Source organism: Cololabis saira, chromosome 21, assembly GCF_033807715.1.
Source record: "Cololabis saira isolate AMF1-May2022 chromosome 21, fColSai1.1, whole genome shotgun sequence".
In the NCBI taxonomy this organism is placed as follows: Eukaryota; Metazoa; Chordata; class Actinopteri; order Beloniformes; family Belonidae; genus Cololabis; species Cololabis saira.
The window spans coordinates 24,374,783-24,389,113 of NC_084607.1; the positions used below are offsets into that span (position 1 = coordinate 24,374,783).

At 39.5% G+C, this 14,331-nt stretch overlaps 1 protein-coding gene across 1 annotated transcript in view; it reads left to right on the forward strand.

The window, feature by feature from the left end:
* LOC133421669 (alpha-1,6-mannosylglycoprotein 6-beta-N-acetylglucosaminyltransferase B-like) overlaps nt 1-14,331 on the forward strand; it is a 97,997-nt gene that overhangs the window by 17,480 nt on the left and 66,186 nt on the right. The window contains exon 3 of the mRNA XM_061711386.1: nt 9,596-9,740. Within this exon, the coding sequence (XP_061567370.1) occupies nt 9,596-9,740 (145 nt within the window). The remainder of the gene's footprint in view (nt 1-9,595; nt 9,741-14,331) is intronic.

Below are 14,331 nucleotides of genomic sequence, written 5' to 3' on the forward strand. Positions count from 1 at the left end.
AAGTCATAATTATGAGATAGAAAGTCGAAAATATGAGATAGAAAGTCATAATTATGAGATAAAAAGAAATTATGACTTTTTATGTCATAATTATGACTTACCGTGGGGATATTTTTATTTTTAAGGCTAAGATTTCATATTATTTTTTTCTTTTACTGGCGGAAATGGGCTTCCATAAACATCACTGGATGTCATTAGATTTTTATCTCCAGTTTGATACTTATATCTTAAAGTCTGCATTAGGCTTTTAATTAGGTTTGACATAATGACTGGTAAATCCATGGTGCTGAAACCTCAGGTGAATGGTTCTGACCATGTCGCTGCTGCTGTTGGAATTGCGGTTGGTTGGGCCTGATCTGTGGCATTTTTTTAGCGATTATGTTTTAACGGAGATGTTTAGGCCTCAAGGGCCCATCTAGAATGCTTCACCCCCCTTAGGCTGGGACCCCTGCTCCGCCCCTGACCTTGACAATCATGTGCATTTAAGTAATCCTCACGTTTTATTGTTAAACTTACTTCTGATTGTCTGCTGAAAATCTAGATAATTGTTGGGAAAACGGGAGCGATGCTTACATGTTAGCCGGTCAATGGATATAATGCTGTTGTTATTGTTGTTAAAATTGTTATTGTAAGATGTTGTGGGCTAAATTGAGGTTTTTACAGGGTATTTTGTATATAGTTATTATTGGTAGTAGTTGTTATTATTTGTGTGCAATACCTTTTACTTGACCTATTTTACTATTTGAAATTTTGTTTGTGTTTGCACTTGTTTCTTTATTTAATTGCTGCTCTGAGTTGTTGTATTACTTATTTATTATATATTTAATTATTTAATACATCCTAAAGAAATTGCCATTCCGTGTGTGTGTGTGGTGGTGGTGGTGGTAGTGGACGGGACGGGACAGGAACGGGGTGGGGGGGCGCCAGCAAATATTTTGCCTAGGGCGCCAAATGGGTCAGGAACGGCCCTGGCCACATAAACGCAAAGCCCCCGGTCATGAGCGCAGCCACAGCTTACGTTAGCAGCAATGGTGTTGCCACAGCAACATGAGAAAAGTTCTCAGCAATTTTTAGGTGAAATTAAAAAAAGAGATTAATTACAGATCTTAATTAATTAATCACTCAATTTTTTTAATCGCTTGACAGCACTAAAATTTGTCAGGGTTTTGACATTTCCCCCAGTTTTGAGTTTTCAGTTCTGTCCCTCCTGTTTCCCATCTGCCCTGATTGTCTGCACCTGTGTCTCGTTATCCCCTGTGTATATCTAGTCTTGTCTTTCCCCTGCTCCCGTACTGTTTGCTCCCTCCATGTTCTCCTCGTCAGTTTTCCTGTTTGTGTTCCTAGTCCAAGTTTTGATCCTGCTCAGCAGCGTTTTTGGTTTTGTCTTTGGTTAATAAATCCTGCTTTTTTGCGAACTCCTGCCTCCTGCTCTCCTGCGTTTGGGTCCTCAACAAACACCAATCGTGACAAAAATTAATTAACGTGGCCTTTTTAACAGTTGAATAATTCAGTTAGATTGAATTCAGTTAGGGCAGCACGGTGGCTTAGTGGTTAGCACTGTTGCCTCACAGCAAGACAAATGTATTATCAAGGCACTTCAACAATACAGTACATCTCATTCCACATTAGTTGAATTAATAAAAAGCCAATATAATAACGGTAATAACTATTGCTTCGCGAAAGAAACCAACAGATTGCATCAATAATTTTCTTGACAAAATCCCCCCTCCTGAGCAAGCATCAGGAGAATGTGGAATGGAAAAACATCCCTTTAACAGGAAGAAAACTGACAGAACTAGAATCTGGAAGGGCCGGGCGGCCATCTGCCTCGACCTGTTGGAGGTTGAGAGGACAGGAAAGAAGAGAGAACAGCAAAAACAGCAGATCAGGAGCACCTGCTGGGAAGAAGGAACATAGAAGGAACATGTTGTTAGTAAAGTTATGATAATGTTAACATCAGTCTTGTTAATAACTACAACAATATTGTCATTAATGGAGATGGAGTACAAGAGATGCATCATGGGTGGTCCCCAGTCTAGGCCTATAGCTGCATAACTAAAGGATGTTTCAGGGCACCTGAGCCATGTCTAACTGTTCCTAATTTTGGCAATATTATGAGGGTGAAAAAGGCGGTCCAGGAAACCTGTTTAATATTCAAAATAAAGGACAGATTCTGGTTAGAAAATAACTGCCAGGTTTCTAACTGTAATACCAAAGGCCAAAGTAATGTCAGCTAGATTATCTATATAGCCAGACAATATGTCCCTGAATCCCTTCGCCTGGTATCATCGACAGGTATAACTGAGTATCATCAGTATAGCAATGGATATTCATGAAATACTGTCTTACTATATATTATTACCGAATAGAAGCAATATAAGATTAAAATAATCTGTCCAAGCACATAACCCTGCAGAACTCGGTGGCTAAGTCTGGTATGTGAGGACCTTAACCAGTCTAATACAGTACCTTAATCCCAATAACATGTTCACATTTCTGTAGTAATTTGTAATTTCTGTAAAATGTTGTGATCAGTTATAATATATATAACAAAAAGAAAAAGAGACATGGATGAATTGAGAGAACTTTTTGACTTTTTGAGTATAAACATAAAGAATTATTAACCAGAATCAAACAGTGAATGTTTTTCTCCATTGAAAAAAAAAAAAAAAAAAAAAAACTTCACAATTACAATGATGAAAGAGCCCTCTAAAAAATCAGAGGCACTATTAAGAAAATTGATTTAGCATTTCCGCAGTTTAGAATGTTTATTTTACAATAAACTTTGGAGTAATAAAAAATATGAATAAAATAGGCTTGAGAAGAATTTCAGTTAGTGTAGAAAAACATTAAGTCTGCAAAGCTCAATGCTTGTTGTAACAAAAGTCTTCAGGTTGAACTGCAACACTATCTATTCAGGGTACTGGAGAGGAGGGTCCATCGGATATTCAAATCTCAGATTCAGGAATAGCAGTATGCTTTTTGTTCTAGCTGTGGAATGATGGAGCGGCTGTACGCCTTCAGTAGGGTCCTGGAGTGGGTGAAGGAGTTTGTCCAACCAGTCTACATGCTTTGTGGACCTGGTGAAGTCATTCAACCATGTCCTTCAGGGACTTCTGTGGGGGATACTCTGGGAGTATGCGGTGCCTAAATCCCTTATGTCCTGTCTCTGTATATCTGGTGTCAGAGCTTGGTCTGCATTGTCGGCAGTAAATTGGAGGGTGAGGGTAAGACTTCGGAAAGGCTGCCCTCTGTTATCGATTCTGCTCATTACTTTTATGAAATTAATTTTTCAGCTCCAGCCGAGGAGTGAAGGGGGTCTGATTTGGTGCCCTCCAAATTAGGTCTCTGCTTTTTGCAGACTATGTGGTTCTGCTGGCTTCCTCAGGCCATGACCTGCAACTACCGCTGGAGCAGTTCTCAGTGAAGGGGCTGGGATGAGAATCAGCACCTCCAAATCTGAGACCATGGTCCTCAGCTGGAAAAAGGTGAAGTGCACTCTCTGGGTCAGGGATAAGCTCCTGCCACAAGTGGAGGAGTTCAGTAGCTCGGGACCTTGATCGATCGTGACGGAAGAATGAAGCAGGATATTGACAGGTGGATCGGTGCCGCGCCAGCAGATGCGTCAGTTTGTTGTGGTGAAAAAAGAGCTGTGATTAAAATGCAAAGTTCTCGAATGAGATTGTGGATACAAGTGGCCTTTTCCTGCAGGGTGTCTGTGGTCTGTGGAAGAAAACAGATGGACGGACGGGTAACGGCCAAGAAGAAACAAAATGGAGCTCATTTGAATGCTTAAGCTTGTTTAAGGGTGACAAAATGAAACTTATAAATAGAAAGTAACAGGCCCAGAGTAAAACATAGTGGTGGTGGTTTTAGGCTGCAGGTCTCCTTTGTTCCTGCTCTGTCAGGCCTGTCTAACCAGGTGTTACTGATGTTAGATAAAAATGCTCTACTTTGAGTAAAAAGAAAAATAGAAATTAGATGAAAAGTCTGGAGTCTTTCAGTGACCTAAAGCACATATTCTGAAAATACACATTAAGCCTTATTTATGAAATGTGTGCTTAAGGAATTTTGCATAAACTTGGTGTGTTAATATGGTCTGTAATTACAGATCCCTTTTAAAACACATTTTTTAAACATAAAGAATAATACATTAAGATAATGTAACTTATTTATTTGAATTGATGGTAATTTCTTACATATGGGAGTTTCAGATTATGTTTCTTAAAATGTTGTTAAAAATCAATATATCCCCTGGCTGCCACAATGCATTGTGGTATAAGGCACTTCATCAAGCACTGACAAGGCTTTTTTGTTTGTTTGTTTTGTTGTTTGTCTCAAACTTCATACAGTATCAAGCCATTTTTGCTTCACTTCTTGAATACTTTGGACAGATGATGCAGCATTTCTCTCTTGCTGGGCCCTGTCACACTTGTAGGTTACTAAATAAAATAATTCCTATTTCCTCCACTTCAGTAAATGATCTCCATTGCAACATTTACAATGTTTTGATTCCTTTGTATCTAGTTTTAGTGCCATGTTCACAGGTGGACATGCAGGTTGAGGATACACTTTTACACACCTCTTTATATGGTGTTTCCTGAATGGGCACTTATGCTAATTAATTCATGGTGGGTAGGTGTTGCCAGTCTGTGATTTAATTGGCATTCACATATCGATCAAATGTTTTGCATGCCGTTTGTTTATCCAGAGTAGCTTTTCAGTAAAGAGAGGATTTATGTCAAATTGTACTCACAGATGTACAAGAACAAACTGCTTTGAACTGGCCATTGCAAAAAGGAAATCTTCCAGCCTAAGAACTTGAATGCAACACAAGGGAAGTGGGACAGAAACTAGCAGCAGGCAGGTGCCAGAAGCTTCCAGATGCTCACAAGCAACATTTACATGCAGTTATTCCTGCCAACATTTCTGCAGGCAAGTGCTGGTTAACAAAATATCGGTCACGAGTTCTGTCCAGTAACCTTGGGCATTTTAGGAAAATACTGCATACTATGCAATTTATTATATTGAATATATTCCAAACTTGAAGTTCAGTTGCTTATTATTCTGACTTGGTCTCTAAATCATGGCCTTTTAAAGATAAATGTGCTTTTTCTGACTCTGTTTGGAGGTTTTAATGAAAACTCAGCTATGCTGAATCTTTGATAGTAATGAGAGTTTTTTCATGTAATTTTGTATTAATCTTGAATTTGGTGCTAAAAGGTCTTGCATGAACTGCTGAAAGACTTCTCTAAAAGCACAGGTAAATCCTTCTTTTCAGACTGGATCCCACACAGTCAAAGACATGCATTTATCAGCACTTAATAAAGACCTGAAGGGCAAGCTTCACATGGCAAGAGTCATTGCTTTGTAGTCATAAAAAGGAAGTCTTCAACATAAGTTCAACGTAACATAACATAAGTTACTGGGGCTGAAGGAAAAAGATCTAACCTTTATATATCGACTCTCTGGTGAATACTTCTGAATGAATATAGGGCTACAATACAAATTGTGATCTAATTAAAATTAGTTCTTATCATTGATTGTTCTGTGACATGTTCGAAATTGAATCATTAAAGGAGATTATCTTCTGCTAAATGAACTTTTACTAAGCAGCTGATGAGGAATGACACAGAAGAAGCTCTGGATTTGAACGTGGCCACCATCATGTCCTCACCAAATGTCTCCTTAGAGACAGGCAAGAGCAGGAATAAAGGGATGTCTGACGAGCCGCTGATTGCATTTATAAGGCTCAGTTCTAAACCCACTTTGTAAGATGGGTGTTCAGTGTCAGTAATAGTGATTTACTAGCACAGTGTCTGTAGGGGCCATTACTGTAAAGAATGGAGTCCTCCCCACACATCAGCCAAGAGGCTTCTTTTAGGCTGCAACGAGATGACTGCAACTCAAGAAGGATTCTCAGAATGTATCAATTTAAGGTGGTAAACTGGTTATAGAGAGTTAAATATGAAAAAATGGGATGTTCTTTAACAGGGTTTGGGATATTTCCCCCCATAAAACAGTCTAATCTCTCCCCATTTATCATTAGCCTATAGCCAAAATGTGCTGTTAAAAACAACTCCTAAGGAGGTGCAGAACCAAGTTAGGACTAATTCATTATTTGTGAGTATGGTGTGAACATTTGTTGTCTTACTGCTGAATTATTTAGAGACTAAGGATACGAGAATGACTGAGCCAAAGAAGCAAGCACACATGCAATAAAGAAACAAAAATTCATGGCGCATCTGACTCAAAAATTCACTTTCATGTTTTTTTAAAGAATATCGTTGCATCATTGGTGGTGAATGCTCTTTTTTTTTTACGTCTAAAATACACAGCACAAAGAGTGGAAGGAGAAGGAGTTGTTTATTTCTTTCTCTCTCTTTATTTAATTTATTGGTGATGTAATACAATTTTTTTTTTTTCTGAGGGAGGTGACTTTTGTCCGGCTCATGATTAATGAACTCTGACAAGCAAGTAAAGTAACTGTGCACACACTGCAGTTTCAGAGGCCTGCTGAGATTGATGAGGAAAGGGTTAAGCTTCATTTTCACCAACAACAATGTAAGGCTGTTGGTCTCTGCTATTATTTGTTTTATTCTCAAGGAATAAGATCAAAATAATTCCCTCCAGAGTTTCAAGAGTCACATTTATCAGAGTCTTTAGATTTCCTTCATCAGAATCTACTTAACATCTTGTGCCTGAGGCAAAAAGCTAATTGTGTTCGCTTAGCAGCTGATGCGGCCACATGTTAGTACTGGTGATTAGCTCTGAGCTCAGCGGGAACAAAGAACATGGCACAGGGTCAGGAAGGATTTACTGGTGATGCATTAAGGTACGTGCTAGGGCCGTATTGTCTTCAGCTGGAGGCTTAGTAACTGACCAGGTGTTGTTTATGGCACCCTTCTGGTTTATCCCTAATCCCAGACAAGAAGGGAAACAGTGAGTGGTATTTGTTGATTCCTGTGTTTTCTGGCATCTCTCAGGACACTACTGGGTTTAGTAATGAGACAGATGAAAATTGTGTTTAAAGGTAAACCCCAGTCATTTTTCACAGTACCACTATCTCCTCCACTGCCGTGCTTGACAGTGGGAATTACATCTTTTTGATGAAATCTTGTGTGTTTTTAATCAAACACGGGCACTAGGCATTCAGGTCAAACAAAGACAGCTTGGCTTTGGTCTCACTTGTCAGTAGGACATTTTTCCACATTTCTTAGGCCGCGTTCAGACTGCAGGGAAATCTGATTTATATCTGATTCCTTCTCATATCCGATTTTCAGGGCTGACTGTCCACACTGTTTTTAGCAAGTGTCCATATCGGATCTGGCTCTGTTCAGACTGGGCCACATCATCGACTGATCTGACGGGTTGCCGTAGCAACGGTGTCGGAGCGGAGGCTTCACCCAGCGCGTGTATTGTGTGACGTCATTTAATTGCGACATCAAAAACAATAACAATATGGAGCCAGCTCACATGCTGTTCCATACCTGTAAAGCTGGGCATACACTGTGCAATATTTTAAATTGTTTGAGACTGCCCCATCTCACTCTAATCCTCCCGTCGGACCTCTGTGTGTACTGGAACTCGAGGCTGGTTTTGGGGCAGGAGTGGGCTGTGGCGTCCTCAGGACGCCACAGCCCACCCGATCAAAGGTAATGGGGATCCTTTATTTTTTTATAATTTTATTTTTTTTATATATATATATATATATATATATATATGTATAAAAAAAATATATATAAAAAAATATAAATATCAAAATATATATTATATAATATATTTCCGTTCCAAAATGGTCAGGTTAAGTAAGTTACCATGGTAACATAGGCTCTGAACCTAACCTGGTAAGGGGTAGGTTTTGTTCAGGTTTTGTTCAGATAACCCAGTTATGTTCCGGTATTTAAGCGCAAGTTCAGGAGGGCTGCTGCAAGTTACACATAGAAGCCCAAATCGTCCGTGCAAGCAACTTTAAGTGTAATTTTTATTTTATATAAACTTAAAACATTTAAGAATATCACTACAATATTTTTGGTTAATCAGTTACGAAAAACATTTTGGGTTCTGTGAACTTATTAGGGTTTACAGTGTATGGATGGAGAAGGTAACTCAAATAAATCAGGGATTCTGCTGAAAAACGGTAGCGCTCTCGCAAATAGCCTACTCATCGGGGAAAGATAAAATGTCATACCGTGGTCTTATCACCCTCTCACGGTGAATTTTACGCGGAACCATAATCAGCCTTTTTTCACCGCACCACGCGTCCGTGCGTCTGTGCGACCGTGCGACCGTGCGTCCGTGCGCTCCTGAAATAAACCCCTAAAATAACTCTTAAAAGAGTAAAGCGACAAGTAAAAGATGGGTGATTACTTGTAATCTTCCTACGTTTGTACTTTCTAAACAGAAAACAAGCTTATTATTCGGTGGAATACGTGGGGAAATAAGTGGGGAAAAAACCGAACAATTAATAACGGTGTGTGTGGTGACAGTGACACAATCAAACAGTAAACAGCGTGGAGTGAGCGGCATGTGGTGTTACATGCAGCAAACATGTCAGATCATTACTTGGATGTGGGGAAAAAGCAGAAGACACAAGAAATGATCCAGGCTGAGTTGGATTTGGGAAACCGCTTGGTGATGGAGACGGTGACGGGACGCACAGTGCAGCAGATCGGGGAGAGAGCGCAGAGAAAAGGGCCCTCTTCTCTTTTTTCAGATTAAATGCATCCGAAACCAACTGAGCGGGTTTAGTCGTCATGGGTTCAAGTAACCTAAAGATGAGACTTTAACTCAGTGTTTGTTGAACCTCCTTCTTGGAATACCCCCCGGGCGTCGCGTAGAGTGACGTCACGGACAGTCATATCCGATCTGAGTGTTTGGAGCTGTTCAGACTGAGACGCATCTGCCCAAATGCGATAGTGATCGGATATGAAACTACCTCCCGGAGGTGGTTTCGATCTGGTTTGCAAAAATTGGATATCATGCGGTTTGGGACTGTTCGGACTTCAAAAGAGTCATCCAGTTTCAATCTGGACGGGCTAAAAATCGGATATTTGCCTGCAGTCTGAACGCGGCCTTAAGGTTTGTTTGGATGGCATTTTTTTAACCTCAGTTGTGCTTCATTTTTAAACAGAATAGTCTTACTTTCTTGCAACCTTTCCAAAAAGTGCCATTCGTCATGATTTGGTGCTTTGTAAATAAAGTTGAACAGAAACAAACTGAACTTGTTCAGTCTTCTTCTTGTACCGTCATTGACTTTAATTTTGATGGGATGAGTGAGGCGTGTAAGGTACACTCCTTGGGTCTCTTCTTGGAGTACATTTGCTAGGACAATTTTTTCCATTTGTGAATAATCTTTCTCACTAAAAAAATACAACATAAAACACTTTTATGGACGGCTGCTGATGATCAGATCATCAAGCAGTAATGCCTAGCAGCACCTGTTTCCAGCTCATCCTCTTAAATCCTGCAGAAACACGCAGGAATACTTAATACGGCGAATTTGATTCATTTCTTTAGCTGAATTTTTCTTAAATAAATGACAAAACTGTGAAAAAGTTACATGCCATTTATTTTCTGCTTCTTTTTTTTTTAGTTCTTGGTGGTCAAGAGTCTCGTGGGGTGCTGAGGAAAATCAGTGACATGCTGGAGGTAATCATGAAGAGGATGGACACTCTGTCCAAACTGGGCAACACCACTGACATCCACAAACTTGATGAGCTCAGCACAGCCTTGGACCGGTACGGTATCACACCTGCAAGCATGCTGCTGTGTTTGTAATAAGGATATGTTCTGTGTGGATGTAATAAGTATACACACACCTCATGTATATGTGTTACAGCTGTGAGATAAATAATTAAATACATTTTTGAATCCTCTGACACTGCGGAAAACTAACATCAAAAGCAATGTTATTACTAATCTTTGGTGTGAGATTGATCTTTTAAAAATATCTCCAGCCTTATAACATCTATAACATGGATTCTTTTTTCTGAAAAATGTTACATCCAATTATCAAACTGCCATTTAAAAAGTTAACATCATTTTCAAATGTAATGTTTGGTAGTTTTATTAGGACTGAAGTTGACTGAAAGATCGTAAAAAAAGTATTAATCTGTAATTTGTTTATGGCACTTTTTGGGAGAGGACTTTTTGTCTTCTAATGACCCAAAATGGTTAAAAAGCAACCACAAGGGTTAAAAAAGACTAATTCTGTCCATGATTTAATGAAATTAATGTTTTGTTGAAGCATCCTTTGGCTCTATTGTAGTATTGATAACAACAAGGATCTGCATCAGTTAAATTGTGATGTTGTACCTACAGCGTGGACAGGTCTGTGTGAACAGAAAGGCAAGGCCAAGTATTGAGCCTTGATGGATCTCATCAAAGTAGATCAGAGTTGTGCAAAATGGCTTAATATTGCCAATACTGTCTCTAAAAACAGGCTTGTGTTAAAACAAACTGTAATCCTCTTCCTGGGCAGTTGGAGAAATCAAAGAGCAGGTATCTTGCTGGTTGAATCTTGCAGCCCAGAGTTGTGTGCTCTGTGGTTTCCTTGGAAACAGGTCTTCTGCACTGCTCGCACCTGCTCTAAGTTCAGTGGAAGCTCCCTCCTGTTTGCACTTTGCTGTTAGTTTTCACCCTCTGGGCTCCACCTCCCTCTCCTCTCCTTTTGTTCACAATCAGGAATTATCCTCTAAAAATGAACTATAATATCTGCACCATTACAGAGAAATATAAATACTGTACATCTCATAATGTACAGAGAGATAGTGTAGTAGATGTGTATCTGGTCCTACTGCAAATTATGAAAGCTGATATAATCTCAGCTGGACGGACTTTCTGCTTTTCATATACTTGCAAACATTTTTGTACCCTGGCTCAAAGTCTACAAATGAACCTCTCTGTCCACAGTTTGATATTGCACCTACAATTTAATTTTCTCTCCAGAAAGCCCCGTGGATACACTCTGAGCCACACACATTTAATTGGCCTCTCAGGGACTCACCTGGAAATGTTGCCGGGACAAAGGCCAAATAGTTTTACTTAGGTGTGAAAATATCTCACCTTGTCTGGCCCAGGGTCAGAGTTGACCCACGATATTAAAGTGAAGCTTCAGGCAGAGCACTTTGCTCACCTGATATATGGAAGAAAAAAGTAATGAAGTTCACCTCAATGTTCTTCAGTACAGTAGCTGTTCTGCTCTCTCAGCTGAGCAAGATTTGGCCGGTTCACCGTGGGGAAAGCTTCTGTGTTTGTATGTTTTGTAAGTACTTTACCAAAAGTGTACCGGTAAATAGTAATTAATTTGAGCTGGTTCGCGCAATCTAAACTCGAGAAGATGGTGTTTGGCTAGCTCTGGTCTCCCGGCTTCTGCATGGGAAGAAGGTAAATAAAACTGGGCTTTAGGATTATGTTAAATTATGCATTTAGATGCAGTTGGATTGCTTTACCCCAACACACACGCACACACGCACGCACGCACACACACGCACGCACACACATATGAAATGATGATAAATGGTAACATTGTGAAATCAGACTTTTATCCGCCTGTGGACCACAGCTTCATTCCTTTTGGTGAATTTCTCTACTTCAAGCATTCAGAGCTATTTTAATGAGCAATTTAAATTCAGACATACCACAATGCAACGGTGCTCATTAAAACAATTCATTTGAGTGTGTGTTTTCATGTAAAACAGCAACGATACATTGCAGTACAGCTGCTCCGTCACTAAGGATTACTTTATTACAATACAGACTGCAGCCTTTATTAAACTCTGGTGCTGATATGCAAAATTTTGAGGTCAGGATTTACATTTACATTTAGTTGTTGCGTGTGGTAAGTAACGCTGAGCTGAGGAAACCCTTAATCCCACTGCAGGGAGTACAAATATCCAAATGAAGGGACTTACGGCAGAAACTTATGACAGCAATTAACATAACAAGAATGGACAGCCTGTAAATCCCTCTAATTTACACCATTGGCTGAAACGGTTACTCTCTCAATCAAAACCACTTATGAATGTTCTCAAACCTGTCAAACATTTGATTGTTTTAGCTCTTGAAATAGGAACATTTAGTTTTTCTTTCATGTTGAATGTCTGACACAAAGAACAAATTGAAGACAAGATTGTTTGGGCATATGGGGAACCGTTATCTGCTGCTTTCAGTAATTTCTGTTACTAAATAATCAAAGGATCAGCTGATAATCAAAATAGCTGTTAGTTGTGCTGAAAGCTGCACTAATTAGCCATTTAATAACTATTTGAGTCGACAGCAGTTTCATAAAATGCAGCACAGCTTTCCACATGGAGCTGTCTAACTGCCTAGACCAGCCCTTTTATGATTTATTTATCTTCAATAGCAATAAAAAAAACTTGTGATGCTACAGCACATTTGGAAACATTTGTTTTCTTTCCTCTGAAAGTGTTTTGTGAAATAAAAAAAGATTTAGATGAACAGTGTTTGCTTCTTGAAAATCAGTTGTCTGGTTGTGATGATGTTTCCAGTTAAACAATTATAGCTTCCTTTAATTTCAGGACAGATAATTGCGACTATTTTCAGAATTAACTGTGACACAAAACCAAAAACGAATACAATGGGAAAAAAAATCAAAAGTGGAAAAAAAGACTGTGGTGAAACGAAAGTGCAAAAATAAAACACATCCTGGGCGCATTTATTGGCAGACTTAACTTAAACGGTTACAGATGCTTTTGCAACAACAACAACCTCGACATTTTTCATGTTGAAAGTCATGTTGAAGCTTCCTGGCTCAATTTTTGGCAATTTTCCCTGTCATTCATTTTCTTTTAAGCTTCTTCCAAAGGCTTTCAAATGGATTTAAAACGACACAATTGTCAGGGTTTGACATTTCCCCCAGCTGTGAGTTTTCAGTTCTGCCCCTCCTGTTTCCAATCTGCCCTGATTGTCTGCCCCTGTGTCTCGTTATCCCCTGTGTATATCTAGTCTTGTCTTTCCCCTGCTCCCTGTCTGTCCGTACTGTTTGCTCCCACCATGTTCTCCCGTAGTTTCTGGATCCCTGGTTCTGTTCTGCCTCTATTTTGATCCTGCCCAGCAGCACTTTTGGTTTTTGCTGAATAAACCCTGTTTTTGGAACTCCTGCCTTCTGCTCTCCTGCGTTTGGATCCTCAACAAACCACCTTGTGACAACAATGGAACTTCTGCAAATCTTATCTCACACCGTCCCCCTGTTCACAAGGAGATTGAATGCTTTTATGATACTGTCCGAAATTAACTCTTTGATCACTTGCTTTTTTTTTACTTCACCTTTTTATTCTGTCATTGCTATCAATTTCCTTATATCCACTGTGCATCTGTGCACTAGGCTGTTTTGAGAACAGTTGTACAATCTGCTGCATGTGAAAAGTACCTGGAACAAAGGAGTAGTACCTGCTTTCAGGAAAACTTCCAGTGTGCAACTAGGCAATCTACCATACATAATTACTGTAATGAAATGCACCACATTAGTGGAAGCGTTTGGAAGAGGTCATGTGACTGTTCTTCCGTTTCTGCAGTGGTATAGTTGTTCTACGACGGGCCATGACAGCCGGACCATTTTGGTGTAAGTTTCTTCACGTACTATGTAGCTGTGAACATGACCATAGTTTCATCGCTGCTGATGTGTCAGATAGTGTGGTGAAGTCATAAGAGTCATAGGAAATGACCGGGATGGAAATCAAAACACACTTTGGGTGGTTTTTGCAGATAGCATAGATGGGAAATCACAGGAGGCAAGTGGTACTTCCAAGAAGCCATCCAATTTTCCTTCAAATTAAACTGAAACTGATATTTCATTGTGAAAATACTCCTTGGCGTTTGCTGAAAGTGTTGAGGTAGAGCCGGTCAGCTGAAAACTGTGCATATTTTCTCTTTCAGCCATTTTATTTCATTTATTTATTTATTCATTTTTGTGCTGTTGGTTGCACACTTAGGGTTTGATAAGCACATACTGTGACACAATACCAACCCCGTTCTTTTGGGGGGTCATGGGTCAGTGTTGCCTCCGAATGGGAAGGTTGCCTAATCGATCCAAAGTCCTGTTACATGTAAAAGGGTCTATGGGCAGGAAAATGAACACACAGTGACGTATGAGTGTAAAAATCAAAACACGGCTGTGTAGAGACTGAATAATAATATAATACATCCTGTTATGTTATTATTGAATCCAGTTCATTCCAGTTCAGTCTGAGTCAGTGGGTGAATTTAATCAAAAAATATCGTCCAGCTTAATACAATTATTTTCTTTTTGATGTCTGCTATCAAAAACATATGCTGCTGCATTCCTAAGTGATCCTTGTTCTTCATAAG